This window comes from Erinaceus europaeus, chromosome 3 (assembly GCF_950295315.1).
Source record: "Erinaceus europaeus chromosome 3, mEriEur2.1, whole genome shotgun sequence".
NCBI lineage: Eukaryota > Metazoa > Chordata > Mammalia > Eulipotyphla > Erinaceidae > Erinaceus > Erinaceus europaeus.
This window is the reverse complement of record NC_080164.1, coordinates 147,332,288-147,357,449: the sequence shown is the minus strand read 5'-3', so window position 1 is coordinate 147,357,449 and position 25,162 is coordinate 147,332,288. Positions and strand designations below refer to the sequence as shown.

At 39.5% G+C, this 25,162-nt stretch overlaps 1 protein-coding gene across 3 annotated transcripts in view; it reads right to left on the bottom strand.

Moving 5' to 3' along the window:
- TEC (tec protein tyrosine kinase) overlaps nucleotides 1-25,162 on the bottom strand; it is a 152,752-nt gene that overhangs the window by 10,433 nt on the left and 117,157 nt on the right. For all 3 annotated transcript variants that reach the window (XM_007539688.3, XM_060188078.1, XM_060188077.1), the window contains 6 exons: nucleotides 24,660-24,700; nucleotides 22,702-22,877; nucleotides 21,182-21,247; nucleotides 10,671-10,725; nucleotides 7,446-7,525; nucleotides 5,455-5,588 (listed from right to left, as the gene is read on the bottom strand). In XM_007539688.3, coding sequence (XP_007539750.1) covers nucleotides 5,455-5,588; nucleotides 7,446-7,525; nucleotides 10,671-10,725; nucleotides 21,182-21,247; nucleotides 22,702-22,877; nucleotides 24,660-24,700 — 552 coding nt within the window. The remainder of the gene's footprint in view (nucleotides 1-5,454; nucleotides 5,589-7,445; nucleotides 7,526-10,670; nucleotides 10,726-21,181; nucleotides 21,248-22,701; nucleotides 22,878-24,659; nucleotides 24,701-25,162) is intronic.

The window sequence follows — 25,162 nt, the reverse complement described above, 5'->3', positions numbered from 1 at the left end:
ACCCCACCTTTCCAGAGCCCTGCTAGGGAAATAATAACAAGCTGGGAGTATAGGGAAATAATAACTAGGGAAATAATAACAAGCTGGGAGTATAGATCAACCTGTCAAGCCCATGTCCAGTGGAGAAGCAGTTACAGAAGCCAGACCTCTCCCCTTCTATACCCTATAATGATACTGGGTCCATGTTCCCAGAGGAATAAACAACAGGAAAGCTTCCAAGAGGGGGACGGGGGCTGAGATACAGAACTCTGGTGGTGGGAATTGTATGGAATTGTACCCCTCTTATTCTACAATCTTGTCAATCATTATTAAATCAATAAAAAATAAAACTCATCCATCTAGTGCTCATGCTCTCTGTGTGCATACAGCTCTGTGCTATACGGTAGCAAAAACAACAAGAAAGGAGCGTTAGAAGAGAGGGAGAGAGGAAGAAAGTTTATTCTTTTCTCTGGCATTGACAATTTCTTAATTTTATGCAACATAAAAAAATGAAAAAAAGGGCAGGGGAGACAGCATAATGGTTATGCAAACAGACTCTCATGCCTGAGGCTCTAAAGTCCCAGGTTCAATCCCCCACACCACCACAAGCCAGAGCTGAGCAGCGCTCTGGTGTTTCTCTCTGCGTATCTCTCTCTCTCTGCATCTCTCTTAAAAAATAAAATAAAATACTAAAAAAATGAAAAAAAGTAAAACATTAATTCCCCAATAAAGAAATAAATTATTAAAAAAATGAAAAAAAAGCCATTGTTTATTCAACAAGCATTACAAGTATGATAATGTTTGTTGGGCACCATGTTAGTATATTCTCTTTTCAAACATTTTTTTTTTTTTCCTCGTGTGGGTACCAAGATCTTGCACATGCAAAATACCATCATTCAACAGCCTCCCCTTAGTCAATGTTCTCATTCATCTATCTTGAGAGAGGGAGAGACAAAGAGAGGTAAGATACCACAGCACTGCTATACCACCCACAGAGCATGCCTTGGTGCCATGGTGTTCCCATATGATGCCACGGCTCAAACCCAGAACCTTCACATGACAAGGTGAGCTGTCTCCCAGCCCTTTTTTCTCAAATATTTTAAACACTGATTATTCCATATTTTGTCTAACATGAGATGTGAACTACAAAAGAAAATTACCATAATCCACTAAAAATTAAAGTGATTTACATGCTATAACTCACTATTAGTCCTCTTGTCATCAATTCAGGCTCTAAAATAGCAACTGAAAAATGTCAATTTCTAGAAGCCAATGAAGTATGCTAATTCCTTTCCCCTAAGTTGTTTTCAGCAACTAATTAAGAAATGACAGGTATTCTTCCCACAGCACTCTGTACTTGCCATTACAGCATTCTGCACGTAATGTAATTTAAAACTGTTACATATTTCTCTGTCTCCCTACCACTTAGTAACATCCAGGGGAGACAGGTCTGGTCATTACCGAATCCACCGAAGTCTCCCTAGAACCCAGCATGAGGGAAAGACTTAAATGAATTATTGGAGAAAATGGTGAAGATTAAAATTAATACAATAGCATAAAAATACAAAGAGGGAATGTGAACAAAGAAAAGGAAAAGTAAGAAGCCTATGGGGGGGTCATAAACTGATATAAAAATATTTTGTCAAATGTTAAATATGGAGTTACTATTATATAACCCAATAAACATATTCCTAAATAATTAACCAGGGGATGTGAAATATAATGCCATGCAAAATTTGCACACAGCTGTTCAGAGCAGTATTATTCGTGATCACCAAAATATGGGAACAACTTATCAACTGATGAAGGAAATGCAAAATCCATATAATGAACTATTATTAATCAATAAAATGTAGTAGACTTACAGGTCCTGGAAAAGGATGACAGAGGACCTAGTGGGGGTTGTATTGTTACGTGGAAAACTGAGAAATGTTATGCATGTACAAACTATTGTATTTACTGGCGACTGTAAAGTACTAATCCCCCAATAAAGGAAAAAATGTTAAAAAAAAAGTTAATTAGGGAGTCGGGTGGTGGCGCAGCAGATTAAGCGCAAGGACTGGCATAAGGATCCCGGTTTGAGCCCCCGGCTCCCCACCTGCAGCCCTCCCCACCCCACTTTACAGGTGGTGAAGCAGGTATGCAGGTGTCTATCTTTCTCTTTCCCTCCTCTCTCCATTTCTCTCTGTTCTATCCAAGAACGCCGGCATCAATAACAACAATAATAACTACAACAATAAAACAACAAAGGCAACAAAAGGGAATAAATAAATATTTTAAAAAGTCTTTTAAAAAGTTAACTAAAAATCAAAAGAACATTAAAATCTTTCTTAAAGGCAAAAAAATAGAATGCAGTAGACTACTTATACATGTTACAACCTAGATAAATGTCAAAACATTAGGCTAAATAGAAGAAGAAAAAAAACTTAGTTATATGGGGGGAGGTGGAGAGACAGCTCACTCAATAAGACATGTGCCTTGCCATGCACAAAGCCCAGGTTCATGTCTAGCACCACAGAGGAGGTTCACAATGGCACTGGAGGAAACTCTGGTGTCTCTTCTCTCTGTCTCTCAAGTCAGTTTGGGAACAGTGAAACTGCTCACGTGCAAGGTCCCAGCTAGACAAATGCCCCAACTAGACACACACACACACACACACACACACACACACTTTACAAAAGGCTACATATTGTATTACTCCATTTATATGAAATGTTAGCGCAGGCAAATCTGTAGATACAGAAAGGAGATCAGTGGCTGCCTAAGGCTACACTAGTGAATAGAGGTGGTGGTGGGGTGACTGCTAGTGGTTACAAGACTGATAACAAATATGGGAACCATAACCAGTATGTTCTTAAGTTATAGTAACAGTTCTCATAAATCTGTAAAATATACTAATAACCACTGACATATATAATTTATTTAAAATATTTATATTATTATTTCACATGAGGTATATATAGAGTTTCACTTGAAAGAGAGAAGTCAGAATGTCAATGTACATGTAGTGCTGGAGATCAAACCAGGAGCCTCTGGTATGCAAGTACCAGCTGAGTTACTTTTATAGTTACTGAGTTCCATACACTTTATTTATTTATTTATTTATTTATTTTTACTAGATCATGACTCATTTCTGGCTTATGGTGGTATGGAGAACTGAACCTAGGACTTCAGAGCCTCAGGCATGAGAGGCTGTTTGCATAACCATTATGCTATCTCCTCTGCCCTCTATACATACTCTATACTCCGCCCTTATGATATAAGTTATATCTCAAATATTACTTCTATTGTTATCTCAGAAAAGTAAACAGTCATGAATAACAATAGGCTTTGTAAAAGCATGCTTTAGACAAAGTGTCAACAGTTAATTTTCTATAAATTAAGCTAAGTACCTGGTTATATCCTACTTAGTTATATCTTTTAAGGCTAGACAATTTCCTCTATCCATTGAAGCCTCAAGGTACATAAATGTGGTTTTTATTTATTTTTTCTTTATTAGGTCTACAGTTGACAATAAAATATAGTAGTTTATCCATGTGTAACATTTCTCAATTTTCCACATAACAATCTACCTCCCATCAACCCCCAGGTCCTCCTCTTCCATCATGTTCCAGGACCTGAACACTCCCTCACCAGCCCAGGGCCTTTTGTTTTGGTGCAATACACCAACTCCAGTCCTCTGGTTTTTTATTTCAATGTTGTGCTACCTGGTTGCCTCTGCCTAGGTGGCAAGTACAGCACAGATACACAAGGGTGGAAACATGCCTGAGATACACTTAATCTTGGTTATTCTGTGGGCTGTACCTAAATCTGAACTCTTCTTGAGGTTTCTGTGCCAACACTGACACAAACACAATTTGGATTTTAATACTATTAAAGGAAAAATTAGTCAGCGATATATTTGAAGATTATGTGGTATGGTTTTATTCAAGACCCTCAGGATAGTTATTGGGGCATCTGCAAAGGGATTCTGCAGTGAGGAGACTGGTCTCAATTCTGAACACAGTAAAGGCAAGTGGCAGTTATCAGCAAAGATAGGGAGGAGGTCAGTGGATAGGAAATGGTTAAGAGAAACAGCAAGGGCAAGTAAAGGGAGGGGCTAGTCCATCTAACAGAATTCTTGAAGATCAGTGATGGCACTCTGACATCACCTGCAGAACAATGCTGAGAAAGAGCCTGATACTGAGGATAATCAGCTCAGATTTGCTGCTGGGCAGTTCTGGTTAAACTGGTTTGTCAGGACTCTGCTAAAATGTAATTGTATTATTTTTTATTTATAAAAAAGGAAACATTAACTAAACCATCAGATAAGAGGGGTACAACTTCTCACAATCCCCACCACCAGAACTCTGTATCCCATGCCCTCCCTTGATAGCATTCTTATTCTTTAACCCTCTGGGAGTATGGACCCAAGGTCATTGTGGGATGCAGAAGGTTGATGGTCTGGCTTCTGTAATTGCTTCCCACTGAACATGGGCATTAAAAAAAAATCAGATTCTCAACATCAAAAGAAGGAGAAGGAGGAGGAGGAGGAGGAGGAAAGAACCAAGGAGGCAAGGGAATTTTAAAATAAAGAATGGAAAGAAAAAAATGTAATTGTAATTGTATAACAAAGCACACAGATAGACCTAGGAGACAATAGTTCAAGAACGTGACTACAGTTTGGACAGGTAAAGAATCTTCATCAGTACCAAGACTATAAACCACATTATCATTGGGAGGGTGGAGCATAGAAAGTAGGTGGTGGGTGTACTGTAGAACTAACTATACCCTGCAATCTTATAATCTTGCAAAGCATTATTAATCACTAATAAAAATGGTTTAAAATATAAGAGGCCAGGCAGTGGTGTACCTGGTAGAGCACACATGTTACAGGCTTAAGTCCCTAGTCCCCACTTACAGAGGGGAAGCTTCATAAGTGGTGGAGCAGTGCTACAGATGTTTCTCTTTCTCTCCCTATCTCTTCCTTACACATCTATAAATGTCTCGATTCAATACATAGACAAAAATAATATGTTTAAATTTGTTAAGAGTACAGAGAGAGAGAGAAAATAAATCATGTGACTATTTCTCGTATCTCATGAGATAATTCATGTCCTGTGATTTGGGAGGTGGTGCAGTGAATAAAGTATTGGACTCTCAAGCATGAGGTCCTGAGTTCAATCCCCGGCAGCACATATACCAGAGTGATGCCTGGTTCTTTCTCTCTCCTATCTTTGTCATGAATAAATAAATGAATTATTTTTTTTAAAAAAAGATAATTTATATCCTAAGGGTAAAAAAGTAAGATAGAGCTTTTTATGAGACTTGAATTTATTTCTGATTTTTCTCTATGGATCTCACTTTCTTCATATTCAATGACTTTATCTATCTATAAAGTGTTACAAAATAAAACCATTCAGAGAAGACTCCATCACAGTGTCTGGCCACTCTAATCATGAATTTCCATTTGAAACAGGACCAAAGCTCACTCACCTGCTGCATTGTGCTTATGATATTCAATCAGCTCAGCAATTGAACTAAATGCATGTTTTTCTGCCAGGTAGTATTTCTTTGGGGATGTTGTTGTTTCCTTTATATGATAATGCCTGAAGCCTGATGAGCTTTCTCTGTAACAAAAATCAAAATGTGTTATAACCAAGAACCTCACTGTAAAACATGTCCCTTACTAGGTGACCACAGGGTATCCACATATGGTTTCTTCAGTCCCATGCACAGATTTCATTTTCCCTCTAGTTCTTCTCAACTCGATTCTTCACATGAACAGGTATTTTTTAACTGGTCACTGGGGTGTACTTAGCCTCTTGCAGGAAATCATAAAAGAGAACATTAACTGGGGCTGGAATATGGTTCACCCTGCACACAGTGTATCTTTAACATGCACGGACCAGAGTTTGAGCCTCTGGCCACCATGTGGAAACAACATGCAAAAAAGTGAAGCTTCCTGAGCACTAGAGCAGAGCTGTGGTGTCCCCACTCCCTCTTTGTCTCTCATCCTGAGAGAGAGAGTTAGTTTGCTGGAAGCAGAGGTGGTACTGTGTAGGTGGAAAGCCTCAGCAAAAATCCTGGTGATCAGGACAAACAAAGCTATGAGTGTCTAATGGTTTTTTGTCCCTATTGTTATATAAGATTGCAAATGTCTAACTGACTTATATATCTTTAAATGTGAATTAAATAGATATTTTAAAATGTACAAATTCTTCCCCATCTGCAAATGGGAAGCTTCATGGGGGTGGAGCAGTGTGGCAGGTATCTCTCCTGTCTATCTCTTATTAACTCTTTCTTCCTTTCTGTCTCTCACTCTCTATCAAAAGGAAAAAATGTAGCTCCTAGGAGAAGGGATCAATCCTACAAAGATACCAAGCCCCAGAAATAACCCCGGTGACAAAGATAAGTGTGAATTTTATTTTAGATATCCTAGACATCCTTTCTGTAATACAGAATCATCTCTTGCTAAAAATAAATACTATAACCTGTAATCCAATCTTACAAGCCACTATTAATCACAAATAAAAATGGAAAATGTCCTTGTACTTTAAAATAATTCTTTAATTAAAATATTTTATTATTTAAAAAATTCTTTATTATTATTATTACTTAATTTTTTGCTGAATCAGGGTCGCACCCATGAATAATTTCAGTGTTCCTAGATCAAGTTTTTTCTTTTTTTTTTTATTCTGAAAGAGTTAGGAGAGATATTGAAAAAGAAAGAGAGACCACACTAACAGGTAGTACCTTTGTGGCTCCAGGGCTTGACCTCAGGCCACACACATGACAAGGTACATGCCTTATCCAGTGAGTTATCCCTCCAGATAAAAATTCTTTAAAGATAACTCCCATTGCCACGATAAATGAAGCTCATACTTCTTGGTACTGGCATGCCCTGAACTCTGCTTTTACTTCTCAAACTTCTCTCTGCACTCTTGTCCCTGCTGCTTCAAGTCTACAATGCAGCTACAGCAGGCTTTTGTCAATTCTCCTCTCTCATCTTTGTATTTAGGCAGTTTCCTAACCCACCAAGTTTCAGCTTGGATATCACTAAATAACATGAATGACTCTTCAGCTGTGTCTGGGCTAAGTGCCTTTACATACACATGCACATGCACACGCACTCTCACTCTCACTCCATCCTTCCACTCAGATGCTACCATAACTGTCTGGCTGCTTGTCTGAAGCCCCACTAAGCCTACAGAGAGAAGAGTCAGGCCTACTCTTCCCACTGAAGGGTCCTTATTGCTTATCAAAACACCTAGGAAATTACTTGTTAGATGTTTCTGAAATATCAAGACTCTTAACTCTGAGAAAAATATGTGTATAAAAACAGAATAGGTAGAAACTAGGTTCAGGTCTGTTTTTTTAATATTGACAATGAAACTTTTTTTTGGAAATTAGAGATCTATACAAACAATACTGGAACTTTATAGCAAAGCTTTACTTTTGAAAAAAAATAAAGTGGAATAACTTACCCTCCAAATTTTGTATAAAGGGAGACTGTGTACATGCCTGGTTGGCTAGAGTCCCTTACCATAAAACCACCTTCTTTATCCTAAAATGCAAGTTAAGAAAATTTATTCCATTCAGTAATAAATATCACTATCATGGAGAAGACTAAAAAAATTCCTTCTTCTGATGTTATGACTACTATGTCTTTGCCCAGAATACTTGCTTTGAAAAAGTTCTCAACGCCCATGTTCAGCGAGGAAGCAATTACAGAAGCCAGACCTCCCACCTTCTGCAACCCACAACAACCCTGGGTCCATGCTCCCAGAAGAATAGAGAATGGGAAAGCTATTGGGGAGGGGATGGGATATGGAGATTGGGTGGTGGGAATTGTGCGGAGTTGTACCCCCCATCCTATAATTTTGTTAATGTCTCCTTTCTTAAATTAATTAATTAAAATAAAAAATAACTAAATAAAATAAAAAGTTCACTGTAACCTTGGGTCCATACTCCCAGAAGGTTAAAGAATAGGAAAGCTATCAGGGGAGGGGATGGGATACAGAATTCTGGTGGTGGGAATTGTGTGGAGTTGTACCCCTCTTATCTTATAATTTAGTCGATGTTTCCTTTTTGTAAATAAAAATTTTTTTTAAAAAAAGGGAAAAAAAGAAATTGAAAAGCATGAAAGAGTAAAGGAAATAAAAAGGGAACAATGCACTAAAAAAAAAAAAAGTTCACTGTATAAATGTAGTCTATCATGTGACTTCCCATTACTGGGTCATGAGATTAAAGAGGGGGGGCCAGGCTGTGATGCACCCAGTTGAGCACACACATTGCCAAGTGAAAGGATGAGCCCCGGAGGCTCCCCTCTGCAGAGGGAAAGCCTCATGAATTTCTCTTTCTACCCCCCCAACTTTCCCCTCCCCCTCAATTTTTCTCCCTGTCCTATCTAAAGGGGGGGGGGGGAGGAAGGAAGAAAGAAAGAAAGAATTAAATCACAGGCCTTCCAGTCTCCCAGTACCCACTCTTTACAGCTAGCTGCCTGTCACTGTGAGGTTACCAGGGAGGTATTGGAGAATCCTGTGAGTTATGATGTGGTTACATGTAATTGGAATAAAGTAAAGTCACCTGCTACTGCTTTCTTAATATAAACCACAGAGCCCAACAAAACCTTGAGCAGTGAAAAAAATCAAGAAATAAAATGAGTAAGTATGGGTTTAAAAGGTTAGGAACTGGGAGTCGGGTGGTAGCGCAGCAGGTTAAGCGCATGTGGCACAAAGTGCAAGGACCAGCATAAGGATCCTGGTTCGAGCCCCCAGCTCCCCACCTGCAGGGGAGTCACTTCACAGGCAGTGAAGCAGGTCTGCAGGTGTCTGTCTTTCTCTCCCCCTCTCTGTCTTCCCCTCCTCTGTCCATTTCTCTCTTTCCTATCCAACAACGACGACATCAATAACTACAATAATAAAACAACAAGGGCAACAAAAGAGAATAAATAAATAAATTAAAAAAGAAAAAAAAGTTAGGAACTAATCATAAATAGATCATAAATATAGAAAATTATAGAAAGTGTCTTCTAATCTAACTTCTTTATAAAACATACACCAAGAATAGACTAGAAATGGCACCGCCAGTCCTGGAGCCGGGTGATGGCACACCTGATTATTGAATGCACCTTATAATGCACAAGAACCCTAGTCCCTACCTGCAGGATGGTGAAAAAATAAGTAATAATAATAATAATAATAAAGAATTTTTTAAAAATAAAAACGGTGAAGCAGAACTACAGGTGACTCTCTCTGCCTCTCTATCTCATCCTTCCTCTTTATTTCTGGCTGTCACTATCAAATAAAAATAAATAAAGATTAAAAGAAAGAAACAGAGAGAGAGAGAGAGAAATGCCACAGTCAGATGCAGGTCTCCTTATTTAGTAGTTTTCTCTAGACTGCATTTGATCCTTTTGTTTTTAGTTTTCTTTTAAAGTATAAGAATTTTCGCTTATTTCTTTCTAAAGGCATTTAACATTTTATTTTAAAACTACATTTATAAATAATATCACACAACATTTATACAATCTACTTTAAAACACATACGCAAACAAAGGGAAAAAAACACAGTTAAGTACAAAAATCAGGAAGCAAATGAAAATCAGCAAGAAAGAATGAAGAAAATGCTACCCACATATACATAAATATTACTTATTAGTATGGCTTTAACTGATTATTCCTTCAAAAGGAACCCTTAGGGGGAGGTCTATTCCCATGTCATTGAGAATGTGGCCTTACTTGGAGATTTACAGAGGGAATTTATTAAACTGAAGTCATTAGGGTGGATCCTACTCCAATACAACTAACCAGAGGGATTGGACTTGGAGACAGACATGCCAAGAGAGAAGACAACTGAAGATGCAAGAACAAGTGGGCCAACGAGAAAAGCCTGGAACACAGCCTTCCCTCGCAGCTCTCAGGAGGACCCAACCTTGCCAATGTCTTCAGTTCAGACTTCTGATCTCCAGAACCATGAAACCAGAAACTTCTCACGTTTAAGTCACTCAGTTTGTGGTGCTTTGTTTACAGCAGCCCTTAGCAAATGCATACCAACATTCACTTTATTCAGAGGAAAACTTCTTCTTTTATTTTTATTAATATCTTATTTATTTCCCAAATAGAGACAGAGAGAAATGAAGAGGATGGGACAGAAAGAAAGACAACTGCAGCACTTGTAAATCTTAACAGGCTTGAACACGGTAACATTTGTGCTCTACCAGGTATGTCACTGCCCAGCTCCTAGAAAATGTGTTCTCTTATCATAGTATTTGTTCAGGCTTCAGAAACAAAAGTGTGTGGAACTACTTGTCAGAACTTCATGACATTTATTTATTTAATCGCAGAGCTAGGCTTCATACCTACACAATTTCACCACTCCCAGCCACTTTTCCAGAAAAAAAGAAAGATAGAAAGAGAGTAGAAAGATATAGCATCTATACTTCCTTTGGTATTGTAGCACTTCAGGGGTTCCAACGTGGGTCACATACACGGCAAGACACATCTTCCAGAAAAAAAGAAAGATAGAAAGAAAGAGAGTAGAAAGATATAGCATCTATACTTCCTTTGGTATTGTAGCACTTCAGGGGTTCCAACGTGGGTCACATACACGGCAAGACACATCCCCTACCTGATGCAGTGTCTCTCCAGCCCCTTATGACAATTAATTTTTATAGACACCAAACCAGCTCACAAAAGAAGCACACTTACCTCACTTCTGAGGAGTTGCTCTGCTTTGCTTCTATTTGTATTTCTGCAGTACCAGCTAAAAATAAATAGATAGATTTAAGACCTCAGGTTTTTTTAAAACCATTTTTCATTCTTGGGCAACTTAGAAGGTAATACTACTTATCCATATAGTTATAAAGACAAGACAACACTCATGATTTCTCTAACAGTGACAACCACTAGTGATATTTTAATATACATATTATTAGATGTTTTCTACCCAGGTATTTTAGATAATATTTTATTATTTAGTTATTATTTATATACTGGCTAGAGATAGAGAGAAATCAATAGAGAAAGGGGTGATAGAGAGGGAGACAGCTTGTAAAGCTTTTCCTGCTGCAGGTGGGAACCAGTGGCTTGAACCCAGGACCTTGCACATTGTAACATGCACTCTACCAGGTGTGCCACTGCCTAGGCCCCTTCTAACCATGTTTTATGGAAGCATATAAGTGTGTGTACACATCCTTTTTTTTTTGCCTCACAGGGTTATCACTGGAGCTCAGTGCCTCCACTACGAATCCAATGCTCCTGGAGGCCATCTTTTTTTCCACTGTTGTTGTTGTTGTTGGATAGGGTAGACAGAAATACAGACAGGAGGGAAAGACAGAGAGGGAGAGAGAAAGATAAGACACCTGCAGACCTGCTTCACCACTTGCAAAGCGACCCCCCTGCCCATGTAGGTGGGGAGCAGGGGGCTCAAACTGGGATCCTTAGGCCAGTCCTTGCACTTCGCACTATGTGCGCTTAACCCAGTGTGTTACCACCCAGTCACCTACACATTCTTTTATTTTTTATTAAAGTGAAGTCAAACTATATTTGTTGTGTTATAATGTGAGTTTTTATACAGCATATAGACAAGTTGGCAAAGCAATATTGTTCTAAGCATCATGGTATGGAAATGATGTGATTTAATTGATTCTTTAGCTTGTTAGTATTATAATAAGAGCAAGAATGAATTTTACCACATAGATTCAAACTTACAGGATTTTTCACCTTACACGATTGACTTTAATTCAGATTTGGTCTTAGACCTGAGCCCCTAGTTCGTCGATATGCAGTAGATTTCATCTCAAGCCATTATGGAGGCTTCCCTATTGACTTTCACAAATGGCCCAAGATCAGTAGAAATAGAAGAGCAGCTATTCTAAGCCTAGGAGGCTTACTGAAACCAGCACAAACCCTAAGCTCTTGTAGACACCCAAGAATCTAGTGTAGGAATCTTGCCCTCAGCCAAGCAGCCAAGCAGCCAAGCTTGCCCTTCCACCAAATCCTACCACCAGTCTGTACAACAGTCCCAAGCCCCTAGAGACCTGAGTCCCCCCGCCCCCGCCCCCTTTTTTTTTTTTAACCTGTGGGATATCCTCTCCACTCTGTCCTCTCGCACATTTTCAAAGGTCCTCCTCTCCCCAAGCCTCCCACCATAATCTCTTGATGATATTGTAATAAATAAATAGGCCAAGGAGCATCAACTCACATAGCCTTCCTTTACCTTAAGTTAGACGTAATTAGGGCAGAGAGTGCTATTTGTATTAGATTACTTTTTATGAAGCAGAGACCTCTTTCCATCTCAGCTATCACAATAGCCATATTACCAGAGATGGCCAACACCATGAAACAAGCTTGGTTCCTTTACATATTTGAATTTTCCACCCCTAGTTCAGTCTTTTTATGAAAGACTCAGCACCTGCTTTAGGCCTAGAGCAGAGAGCACAAAAGTCTTCCTTGAAAGAGAGAACAATATCCTTTCCTGTCTGACTTTCTTAATGCATTTATAACAGTTAAATGTAAATGATAATCTTAATACATGCTAGTGACTGCTATTTTATTTGGAGCTAAGATGATCGATTAGACCCCAGAATTATGAACAGTAAGGCTTCTTGGCTGTGGAACCCACTTTCTGAACTCAGATCATATTCAACAAAATTGCAGTTCTGATTAGCATCTGGATGAAACTGAGGAATATAACAAGTGAGGAGAACAGAATTTAATCTGTTCCTAAACTGTTTCCATTGATGTAAGAAAACTATGTCAGCATGCCTAAATCAATCAAAAGTTAATAAAGGAAAGAGAACTGGAACTCTCGTTATGCACCACAAACCAGCAAAACTTGAATGATAGAAGTGATCCTCTTTATTAATAACAGAAGACTCAACTGAACATCATTACAACAGCAGAAACAAAGATCTAGTCCCATATTCAGATGCAAGAAATCAGTAAAGATAAGCTATGGCTCTCAGGAAGAAATGAAAAGAGAGCTATCCAAAAAAAAGAGGTTTTCTTCTTCAGTATATTGAAGCTACCAAAAATAAATAAAAAGAACTCACTGCACAAAAGAACAAGTTCTTTGAAATCCTATGTCAAGGGCCATTTTTATAACATTTACAGATTCCCCAGAATTCTTCCCTAAGATATAAAATCAGATCCTTAATAGTCTGAAGAAAGAAAAAGAGGAAACATAATAAGCAGATGAATCTAACAAGTGGGGAATAATTTTTTCATCATCTTTATTAGGGAGTATAGTGCAGTTGTTGATACATGGTGTACAAGTTCTATGCAAAATACTCTCTACAACATGGGTCCCTCTCTATCATCATGCAACAGGACCCCAAGGTTCACTTCATACTGTCCCTTCCCTCCCTTTCCCAGAGTCCTTTGCTTTGGTTCAATACACCCCATCCGGGCCAAATTTCTCTCTGTCTCTGTTTAAGTTCCACCTGTAAGTGAGATCATTTGCTATCTGTCCTCTTTTTCACTTATCTCAGTTAACATGATGCCTTCAGGTTCCATCCGGAATGAGGCAGAGTAGATAATATCATTATTTAAAAAAATTAAGTCGAGGGCCAGGCAGTAGTGCAGCAGGTTAAGCATATATGGTGGGAAGCCCAATGATGGGCTTAAGGAGTCCCCAGCTCCCCACCCACAGGGGGGGTTGTTTCACAGGTGGTGAAGCAGGTCTGCAGCTGTCTATCTTTCCCTCCCTCTCTCTGTCTTCCCCTCCTCTCTCTATTTCTCTCTGTCCTATCCAACAACAACAACAGCAATAGTAACAATAATAACAATAACAAGGGCAACAAAATGGGAAAAATGGCCTCCAGGAGCAGTGGATTCATAGTACTGGCACTGAACCACAGCAATAACCCTGGAGGGAAAAAAATTTTTTTAAATTGTGTATAAATGCCTCAACCTTCTTAGCCACTCATCTGTCATTGGACATCTGGGTTGCTTCCAGGTTTGGGTTATTATAAACTGTGCTGCTATGAAGACAACCATACATAGACATTTTCTGATAGGTGTTTTCGTTTCCTTTGGGTAAATCCCAGGAGATAAACTGCTAGGCCATTTCTGGTGTCTTGAGAAATCTCCAGAATATTTTCCACAGTGGGTAGTCCAATTACATTCTGTACAACAGTGCAGAAGTGTACCTTTCCCCCTATATCCTCAAGTGGACAATAATTTTGGGGGGCTCTTTATGGCTACTCTCCCTCTTCTACAACACCTTTCATCAGGGAAGAGAGAAGGGGCAGTGGTGACTTTGCTGAATTAACTCCATCAGGAAGAACTGCATATGCAGGACTGATGTGAAGAAGCCCATGGGGTGAGCAGAGAATAGCCACACAGATGCTAGCTAACAGATGTCTCTCAGACACTGGCCAGAGAAATGTCTCTGTTGAGGTGAGCACCTATTTTTTAAAAATTTATTTACTTATTTAAGATGGGTGGGGGAGGGAACCAGAGCACTGCTCTAGTACATGCAAAGCAGGGAAGGAATGCAGGATCTCGTGCATGAAAGTCCAACCCTTTATCTACTGTGCCACCTCCCAGGCTGCAAGGTTAACACCCTTGATGAAGGAAATGCATCTGGAAGTGCCCTGTCTGGCTGGCTGTATGGATCGATCTGTCAACGCCCATGTTCATCAGGGAAGCAATTAAAAATGCCAAACCTTCCACCTTCTGCACCCCACAATGACCCTGGGTCCATGTTCCTAGGGGGTTAAAGAATAGTAAAGATATCAGGGGAGGGAATGGAGTACCAATGGTGGGAACTGTACCCCTCTTATCCTATGGTCTTGTCAGTGTTCCTATTTTATAAATAAAAACTTGAAGAAGGAGGAGGAGGGGGGGGAGGGGGAGGGTAGAGGGGGAGGAGGGGGAGGGGGAGGAGGGGAGGAGGAGGGGGAGGGGAGGGGGAGAGGAGGGGGAGGGGAGGGGGAGAGGAGGGGGAGGGGGAAGAGGAAGAGAAAGAAGGAAGAGGAGGAAGAGGAGGAGGAAAGGAAAAAGAAGAAGTGCTGTGTCTTCATAGATAGCTTACTTCTTTTCTTTCTTCTTCATCTTTTTTTTTTTTTTTGTCTCCAGCATTAGCATTGGGGCTCAGTGCCGACAATATAAATCCACCCCTCCTTAAGGCCATTTTTTTCCTTTTTTTTTTTCATTTTATTTCACAGGACAGAGAGAAATTGAGAGGAGGGAGACAGAGGGAAAAAGAAAGAAAAAGGAAGGAATGAAGGAAGGAAGGAAGGAAGGAAGGAAGGAAGGAAGGAAGGAAGACATCTGTAGACACGCTTTACTGTTTGTTAAGTGTCCCCCCTGCAGGTGGGGAGTGGGAGCTTGAACCCGGGTCCTAGCATAGCACTATGTGTGCTTAACCAGATATACCACTGCTCAGCGGCACTGCCCAGTTCTACTCATTTTTAGTTAGCAAAACACTAATGTGAAGAAGTTTTTCAGATTGGCTAGTCACTTCAAAAATTTTAGAGGAGATGCGCCCTTTTTGAAAAAGACAATCTAGGTCAAGCTTCTGTGGGAGGATAAGTGAGAGTGAGTCATAGGGAAAAACATTAAAGAGAGACATCAGGTGTAAGTGAAGGAAGAACAGGAAACAATGAACCAAGCAGATGGAAATCTTCACTTGTCCTCTCACTCGGCTTTGGCTTACAGCACCACCCACTCAAAGCTTGTATCCTAGACTTTTTTCAATTCTAAAAGCCTTTTCATTTCTGTCATTTTCTTCCTTTAACTTCTTTCTGTCAAGAACACAGTCTTACTGATCATCACAATGATTTAATTCATTCATACAATAGTTTCTCTGAGGCTCTCCTCCTCAGACTATCACTTGGGTGGGGTCAGGGGGTCAGAACTCAGATACTCAGAGTTCTAGGAATTGCAGCCTGGCAATCTTGAGTCCAGCCCACTGGATAATCTGTGGTCTAGGATTCCTCCAAGGCCCAAGCAGAAGCAGAAGAACTCTTATTTCAGGCTGGGGCCAGTGTTGCAATGGATAAACGAATCAGTAGGACTCTTATTTAAACATCTATTTTTTTTTTCCTTAAAGGCTACTTAGGGTCTCTATAATTGCTCACCTGGATAGTGTGCCTGCACACAACCCAGGTTCAAGTTCAGCCTTCATTATATTGGAGGTAGCTTTGATGCTGTGGTGTCTTTTCCTCTCTCCCTCTGCCTCTGTCTCTCTACCTGCGAGAATAAGTCAGCCTTGAGTATTGAAGCCCTGATGATGAAAACAAATAAATAAAATGAAAAGGTTACTTAACCTTGTGGACATTTAAGATGTGTCACAGGCTGGGCATGTGGTGTGTGTCTGTGCCTGTGTGTGTCCATTTGTTGGACAGAAAAATAGCAGGGAAGAAGGAAACCCTGCCACATGGGGAACAGGTCTATCCATTCTTCCCCATCAGGCTTTGCACAATGCCCTGTGGAATTCCTGACCTCTGCACAGACTTTTGAGGGAATTTCCAGCCCGGATACCATACTCAGCCAGTTCCCTTAGTCAGACAGAGAGGAAGGAGATCCCTCAGATGAACTCTTCAAACAAAGACATAACCAAACTCCTAGTGATGAATCATAAGTTTCCTAAAAATCTCCTCCCTCCCCCATCCAAATCCCAGAAGTCACAAGAGAGAGCTCATATATGGGTAAGGAATATCTAGTGTCCAAGCACACCCCTTTCTTGGGTTATCAGTTAATTCTCAGTCACCTCAGTTTATAATTAGGTCCACATTTTCACTTTTTAGCATCTCCTCTAATTGTAAGGATTTGATACATTGCTCTAAAATTTATTTAATAATTTAAGCAGAGGGGGGCAGAGCCATGATGGCGACCTGGAGGCAGCTGCTTGTGACCTAGGATTTTCTGGTTAGGGTAGGATACTGGGCCATCAGCAGGCAGGTGAATAAGAGGTCCTAAGTGTGACACCAAGGAGGGGTCCTATAGCTCACTTTTGGGTTAGAAAACAGAGGCCAGGAGGAAAAAGAAAGGAAATCTTTTGATTATTTCTGAAGCTCACCCCTCCCCTCACCCCAGAACCAGTCCCCAGGAGCTGGACAGCTGCTCCTAGGAGGCTTTCTGCTGAGCTATTTTCTTTACCAAAATTCCTGGCTCAACAAGGTTGTTATTCCAATCATTTTCCTTTTTGCTTTCCTTCTCTCTCTCTCTCTCTCTCTTTTTTAAGTGGCTGGAGCTCTATTTGAGTAACAAAATATCTGAAGAATCTGAGACTCACCCCTGCCTGGGAAAGACTACCTGGAGGTTTTTTTTTTTTTTTTTTTCTTTTTTGGATACTTCTTACAATTGGCTGTCTTTGCTCAAGCTGCCTACAGCCAATCTGGAGCGGTCCAAGCTGCAGACTGACAGTTAGGGCTTTTTTACTCTATTCTATTTTATTGTTACTATTATATATAAGCGTGTCTCTTTTCCACCCTCTTTCTTCAGGTTGACCAAAATTAACTGTTGTTTTTTCCACTGCTAGGTGACTGGGTGTCCTATCCATTGTGAGAGGAACTTGTTTCACTCTACCTCTTCCCTCCACTCTCCTTTTTCCCTCCTCCTAGCTAATTAAAAAAAAAAAACCTATTTCCTTTCACTGCTTTTTTTTTTTTTTCTTGTTCTTGTCTTCTTTTCTTCCTTTCTCCATCTTTTGCTTTCTGAATTCACTGATACTAATTTGTGAATTATTTTGGGGAAGAAATCTGACTCAGAGTGACTTTCTCTCTGTGTGTGTCTCTCTTCTCTACTTCCCTTTCTCCTCTTGCTATCCCTAGAATTTACAGTGGACAGTAGATTTGCATAATTGTCTATTCTTGCTTTCCCTTTTTTCCTTGCTCTTTCTTTTTCTTTTGGATTTGGTTGCTATTTTTTCTTGGACTGGAGGTGTTGTTTGGCTAACTGGTATTGGGTAAACTGCATCAATCCTTGCTTCAGTTACTATTATAATTTCTGAGGTTGGTGACTGCATTTGTTATAAAGGTATTTAGTATAGTGTGGCTTGTACTCAAAACACAACAACTAAAGAATGACAGAACAAAAAAATAAAAAACACATCAATTAAAAAAAAAGGCTAAATCAAGAGCAAATAGGAGACCAAAAGAAACTCCAAATCAGTCAGAAGTAACCATAGATAAGAAAAGTATGCAAGCAATAATAAACCTAATAATCACAGAAATGAAGACAACTATGGAGGAAAGGGCTATCAGAATTAGAGAAACAACAGATGATACCCTCAAGGAAAACACAAGCTACCTCGAGGTAATTAGAGAACTGAAAGCTGAAATAGCTAAACTAAAAGGTCAATTAGCAGAACAAGCTAATACTATAACTGAACTGAAGAAAGAAGCTCTCTCACTTTGTTACCAGTCATATCTATCAGCAACAACAAAATAGACCCCTTTGTGGGCCCCCATAGGACCTTGCCCTCAACTCGGATCAACAACAGTAGAGAATGTACCATCCTCTAAAGGTTGGATGGACAACATACTCTATGCTACACCTGAGGAAGGTGGGTCGATATTGGGGCAGCATGGAATGTTCCTATGCATGACCACAGAATGTGAGCTCAGATCTAGAGGGATGTAGAGGTCACATAGGCTCCTAAGCTGATTATGGGCTCCAGATCACATCAAACTGATGGGGTTTACAGTCAACAATTTTTATACCCCTTTCCCATATGAGGGAGCTACTCTCTTCCCTGATCCAGCTTTCTGGTCCTTTTTCCAGCCATGACATCATCTCCCCAGACAGTAACTTGGATCCACCAACATATCAGATTTCAGGCTCAGGGGCAAAAAAAAAAAAAAAAAAAAAAGAAAAAAAACTAGCATAGCCACAGGCCCTTTGGAATTTAACTAAAATACGCCTACTAGCTATCTATAAAATGGAGGACCCCCCCCCCACTCTTCATCTGCACTATTCCAACCCTTAGGTTCATGATTGGTCAACAACTTGTTTAGCTTTATATGTTAACTCTCTTGTCAACCACCTGGTTCCAGATGCTAGCATGATACTGACCAGACTTTCAGACAACCCCACCAGTGTGTCCTGAAGCTCCACTTCCCCAGAGCCCTTTCCCACTAGGTAAAGGGAGAGACAGGCTGGGAGTATGGATCAACCTGTCAACGCCTATGTTCAGCGGGGAAGCAATTACAGAAGCCAGCCCTTCAACCTTCTGAAACCCACAATGACCTTGGGTCCATACTCCCAGAGGGTTAAAGAATAGGAAAGCTATCAGGGGAGGGGATGGGATACAGAGTTCTGGTGGTGGGAATTGTGTACAGTTGTACCCCTCTTATCCTGTGGTTTAGTCAATGTTTCCTTTTTATAAATAAAAAATTTAAAAAAATGGTGAATTCACCTTCTTCATCTCATCTTGGATGAAGCTTGAAGAAATCATGTAAAGTAAGATAAGCCAGAATGAGAGGATGAATATGGGATGATCCCAGCCATAGACAGAAGTTGAAAAATGAGAACAGAAGAGAAAACACAAGGCAGAACTTGGACTGGAGCTGGTGGACTGCACCAAAGACTCTGGCGTGGGGAAAGTGTTCAGGTCCTGGAACATGATGGCAGAGGAGGACCTGGGGGGGGTTGTTAGATTGTTATGTGGAAAACTGAGAAATGTTGCACATGTACAAATTATTATATTTTACTGTTTCTGTAGACCATTAATCCCCAATAAAGTGGAAAAAATTTAAAAAAATAATTTAAGCAGAATTGGTTCATTTTATACCTCATCTACTTCTAAAATAACTTGGAAGGATCAAAAGACTTGACTGCTGTTTTTTTGAGCCTATTACTCTTTTTCTAGCTCACCTGCCCTAAGGCTCCAAGCATACATTATTCTGTTGCTCCCAGATGACATTTATTTCCTAGAGAAAGAGAGATCAGTTCTGTATTTTAATTCTAGAGAAAGAAAGACACCACTCTGCCACTCATGTTCCCATGAGTTGCTATGGGTTTGAACCCAGATCCTGGCACATGATAAGGTATGTGCCCTACAAGAGGAGTTATCTCCTAGTCATCCTTTTCTCTATCTTAAGGTACTACCATATTACAGGGAGTAATGTGGACAAAGGAAACAGATTTTTGCTGGCAGTGGTGGTGGTGGTGGTGTTTATTAAGGAAGTAAGCAAACTGTCAATACATCACCTCTGAATGACCACAAGATACTCATCTGGTGGATATGAACCTGTCATTAAAATCTGACCACATATTTCTAGTTGACTTATAAGCAGTATGACTCCTTTGGGAAACAATTTGACAGCACACACCAGGAATTTCTAGTTCATACACAGCCTTTTTACTCAGTCCATAGATTCTAGTTTAAGATAGTAAGGATAAAGAGACTGCCAGTTTTGTTTTGTACCACCGCTTTTAAAAAGCACAATTCCATGCAAACACAAATATAATTGTATAGATTATTGCATATCCATATGCTGTATGCCTGGTTGTACCCCTAATGTGACTGATAAAAGAGTTCAGTTAATATTTGGTGAACTTACGACTGAGTGAAGCACAATGCAGTTATGTTTTTTTATTTTTTGTCATCACTGAGGCTCACCATTTTGTACTCACTTTTTTTTTTTAGATAGAAATTGGGGGGGGGGGAGAGAGAAGAGGCTCTGTAGCACCAAAGTTTCCCTCAGTGTCAGTACTTAAAGAAATTCGAGGGGGTGGGCAGTAGCGCAGAGGGTTAAGCCATATGTTGCAAAGTGCGAGGACTGGTGTAACCATCGTGATTCGAGCCCCTGGCTCCCCACCTGCAGGGGAGTCGCTTCACAGGTAGTGAAGCAGGTCTGCAGGTGTCTTTCCTCCTGTCTGTCTTCCCCTTCTCTCTCCATTTATCCCTGTCCAATCCAACAACAATGACAGCAGTAACAATAGCAATAATAATAACAGCAACAATAAACAACAAGGGCAACAAAAGGGAAGAAATAGCCTCCAGGAGCAGTGGATTTGTGGTGCAGGCACTGAGCCCCAGCCATAGCCCTGGAGGCAAAAAATTCAAACCTGTGGCAAAGCAGGTACCTTCCCACATGAGCTATCTCACTGACTCCATGAAAATGTACAACTGAGTTAAATATTTGTTAGCAATATATTCTAAGTATAATGAAAATTATTCAGTATCCTCCAAATGCCTTACATAATTAGGATAAGTAAAATGGCTTTCTAGTTTTTCCACAATCACAAAATAAGTATTTACTTACTCGTATTGATCTAAGTTGCTCAATTTCTTCCCCGTTACATAATTGCTTGGGATATAACCTTCACTCCTAAAAGTGAAAAGCAGATCTTAAGTAAACTAAAATTTTATGAGAAATTATTAAAAGAAAAAGTACTGTTTTTCCTGTAATACTTAAATAATATGTCTTAAAGTTTGCAAGGCTAGCTGAATTATATTTGTCAAGTTGGAGGACAAATTGCATTTTATTTACCAGACTGCCACCTTGCCTTACAACTTCTAGATAGTTAGATATATGTACTCTGTATATCTAACTATTTCCAGACCCAAAACTTCAGGAGAAAGTCTACAGATGATTTTTTTAAACTATCACTAATAAGAATTATGATTTGGCAGTGACTTTTAAAAACGTTTTAGAAATTAAGCTGATAAGTGACATGACATAATTTTATTTACTTCTAAACACTCCAGAGACAAAAATGAGGAGGATTTGGTAGATCAAGACTGACATAAAATGCTAACATAAGATATAATTTCCACAATTATATAGGTCAGAATAATCTAATTAAGCATATAATAAATAAGAATCTTAAATACTGGTAATCTTCCAAGTCAAGTGACAAGAGATTCCATTATACTATTTATGAAATTTTGTGAATGTTTAAAAATTTCCACAATAAGAAATAAATAAAAATCTTAGTGGCAATCAATCTTCTGTGGTATTTGACAAAAAAGAAGTGATGGCAACCTTCTTATAAATATAGAATAAAAGTTTAATGTTCCCAAAGGAGAGAACATACATCAAACCAGCACTCAAGAGACATGCATATGCTGAAAGGACCCTACTCTAGAGGCTTCCATGGCTTCTGCAAAAGTAGCCTGAGAAAGAGAGTATTGGAATTGGGGGGAAGAGAGATTCAGGCAGGTAAGAAAACAGGTTCAGAAGGAAGGTCCATGGGAACTCCAAATAAAAACAGGGTTATATTCAGACGATGTGCCACAAGATAGAGACTTTTCCCAATAAAACCTAAAATCCCCTCACCTCCTATGTTTACCAACATTTAGCAACAGTAGGGCTGAAAAGACTATTTTCTCTCATGTCTAGATTATCTTGTATACGTGTGTGTGTGTGTGTATATATAATGCACATATGTGTATCTAGAGAGAGACATACATTCTCTCTCCCTCATCACCTTCTCCCCATCCCTTACAAAAATTTAAGATTATTTCCACCAAATAAGGTGTGTGTGCGCGCGCGCGCACGAGCATATGTCATTTCCTAAGGTGAAACAATCTAATCAAATATATAATGAATTTAATGACCTCTGTGATGTATCTTAAGTTCAAAAAAAAAGTGGTTGCTCCATTTATGTTTATTGAGTCACTACTAAGATACTTCGTGTTGATACAAAGTCTTTATGTACACTTTCATTCATGGCGGGGTGAAAACTGTCTCATGAAATCACAGTTACTAATTATCCTCTGCTTACTCAGCACTCACCTCCACCCACCACTATATGTCACACACACAGAGAGAAGACTTACCCATATTTGTCTCTTGCTCTCCACCAATGAACATCATTCTTTTCTAGTATGATATACTCTTGACCTCTCTCTAGTCTGAGGTCATGTGCTTCTGTCGCTTGGAAATCATACATAGCAACAACTATTTCTTCACTATTATCTTCCTCTTCAGGAGGGATGGGTGGGGGAGGCCTCCGCTAAGAAAAGGAGATAATATGTGAAGGTTAGTCCTGTGTGAGGTGGGGTGTTAAGTGAAATTTTAAAGGATTCCTACACAACCACAGAATAAAACAGAAACCTCATTCTACTTAATAAAATCTGGTGAACTTGGGTTGGGCAGGGCACTTCTGGTTGAAAGTACATACTACAATGTGCAGGGTCCCTAGGTTCAAGCCCCTGATCCCCACCTGTGTGGAGGAAAGCTTTATGAGTGGTGAAGCAGTGCTACAGGTGCCTCTTTCTCTCTCCTTCTGTATCTCTCTCTCCCCTGTCTCTATACAATAAATACTAGAAAATAATCTGGTGAGCCTGCTATAAAGCTTGATGATGCTGATGCCACAAGACTCTCAAGGGTTTCAGAAAACAGGAGACAAACAAAAAACTACTTCTAAATATTAAAAGCCAATAACAAGAGAAAGGAGAGGATAATATGGAAATGGAAATGAGAACTAAAAGTAGATTCATTATTCACATGGCCCTCAGTGTGGGGGTGGGTGAAGAAAAGGGAGGAAAGAGGGTGGACTATGGAGTCTTCTATCAGGTCTCCTTGCATTCAACGGAATTTAATCTTCCTTATACCTACTTTGTGCAAGGAACATACTTAGTTCCTAACATGTTTTCTCCCCTGTTCTAATACTGACCTATGAAGTAAAGAACTTAATTCCCATGATACAGTCATGGAAGCAATAACAGAAATAACCTACCCAAAGTCACTCATATCAATTCACACTCAATTGCTTAGATCTAAAAATACATGGGGTTTTCACTAATCCTACTCTTCAAAAGCATACTACTTAAGTCATTCCTTCATCATAAATACTAAACAAACAAACAAACAAACAAAACATATACAAACACACTTTTTGGTAGCACAGAGACCTCATGCATTCACAGCTTCACCACTCCCAAGCTGACTTTTTAAATATTTTACACAGAGTCAGAGAGAGAAAGAGACCTAGAAGGAAAGACACTACAACACTCCTCCACCATCTGCGAAGCTTCTCTTTAGTCCGTGTGCCATGGTGCTTCTGATGTAGTGTTGTAGTGTACGCACAGGGCTTCAAGCGTAGTGAGGCACAGGCCCTCCAGGTATTCCAGTTTTAAGACCACACACAGGATTATGACACAAAGAGCTCACTACGCCCTCACTACAGGCGTAGTGAGCTCTTTGTGTCATAATCCTGTGTGTGGTCTTAAAACTGGAATACCTGGAGTCGGGCGGCAGAGCAGTGGGATAAGCGCACGTGGCTCGAAGCGCAAGGACCGGTGTAAGGACCCTGGTCCGAGCCTCCGGCTCCCCACCTGCAAGGAGCAGGTGAAGGAGGTCTGCAGGTGTCTATCTTTGTCTCCCCCTCTCTGTCTTCCCCTCCTCTCTGCATTGCTCTCTGTCCTATCCAACAACAACAACATCAATAACAACAATAATAACTAAAACAACAAGGGCAACAAAAGGGAAAATAAGTAAGTAAATATAAAAAAATATAAATTTTTTTTTAAAAAAAGACTGGAATATTCCTGTAAATATTCCTCAGACCTTTTATACAATTCTTTAAGCTTAAATGCAGGCAAAGTGACAAATGATAATAGGGGCAATAATGTTATCTGATTCAGTTGAGCTTGTAATTTTGGCAAAAATAAATAAAATATGCCATCATCTATCTGAATCTGATATGATCATGGGGAGGTACAGTGACACATTGATGAAAATAAATACTTGGGTAATTCATAAATGTTCCCCCCCAAAAAAAACAAAAACTTACTTTTTTTGTTTCTGGTGCTGGAGGTAGTACTTTTCTTATACCTGAAATGACAACAAAACCAAGTCAAAATGCTATCTACCAGTACCATGCCATCATACTGTATACTTTAAATATCTTAGAGTTTTATTATAAATTATACTCCAATAAGACTGAAGAAAGAAAGAAAGAAAGAAAGGAAGGAAGAAAGAAAGAAAGAAAGAAAAGAAAAAAAGAAAGAAAGAAAGAAAGAAAGAAAACTATTGATGGTGTCAACTAGGCTCATACTTTTAACAGATGAATTTTTAACAGTCTTCAATATTATTATAAAAGCTCTTTCAAATAAATCTTTTGATTCCACAAGATGGCCTCACAGTCAACTAAGCAAAATTATTATTTTTTATTGGTGCTATTATTATTATTATTATTTTTATTTAAGAAAGGATAAATTAACAAAACCATAGGGTAGGAGGGGTACAATACCACACAATTCCCACCACCCAATCTCCATATCCCACCCCCTCCCC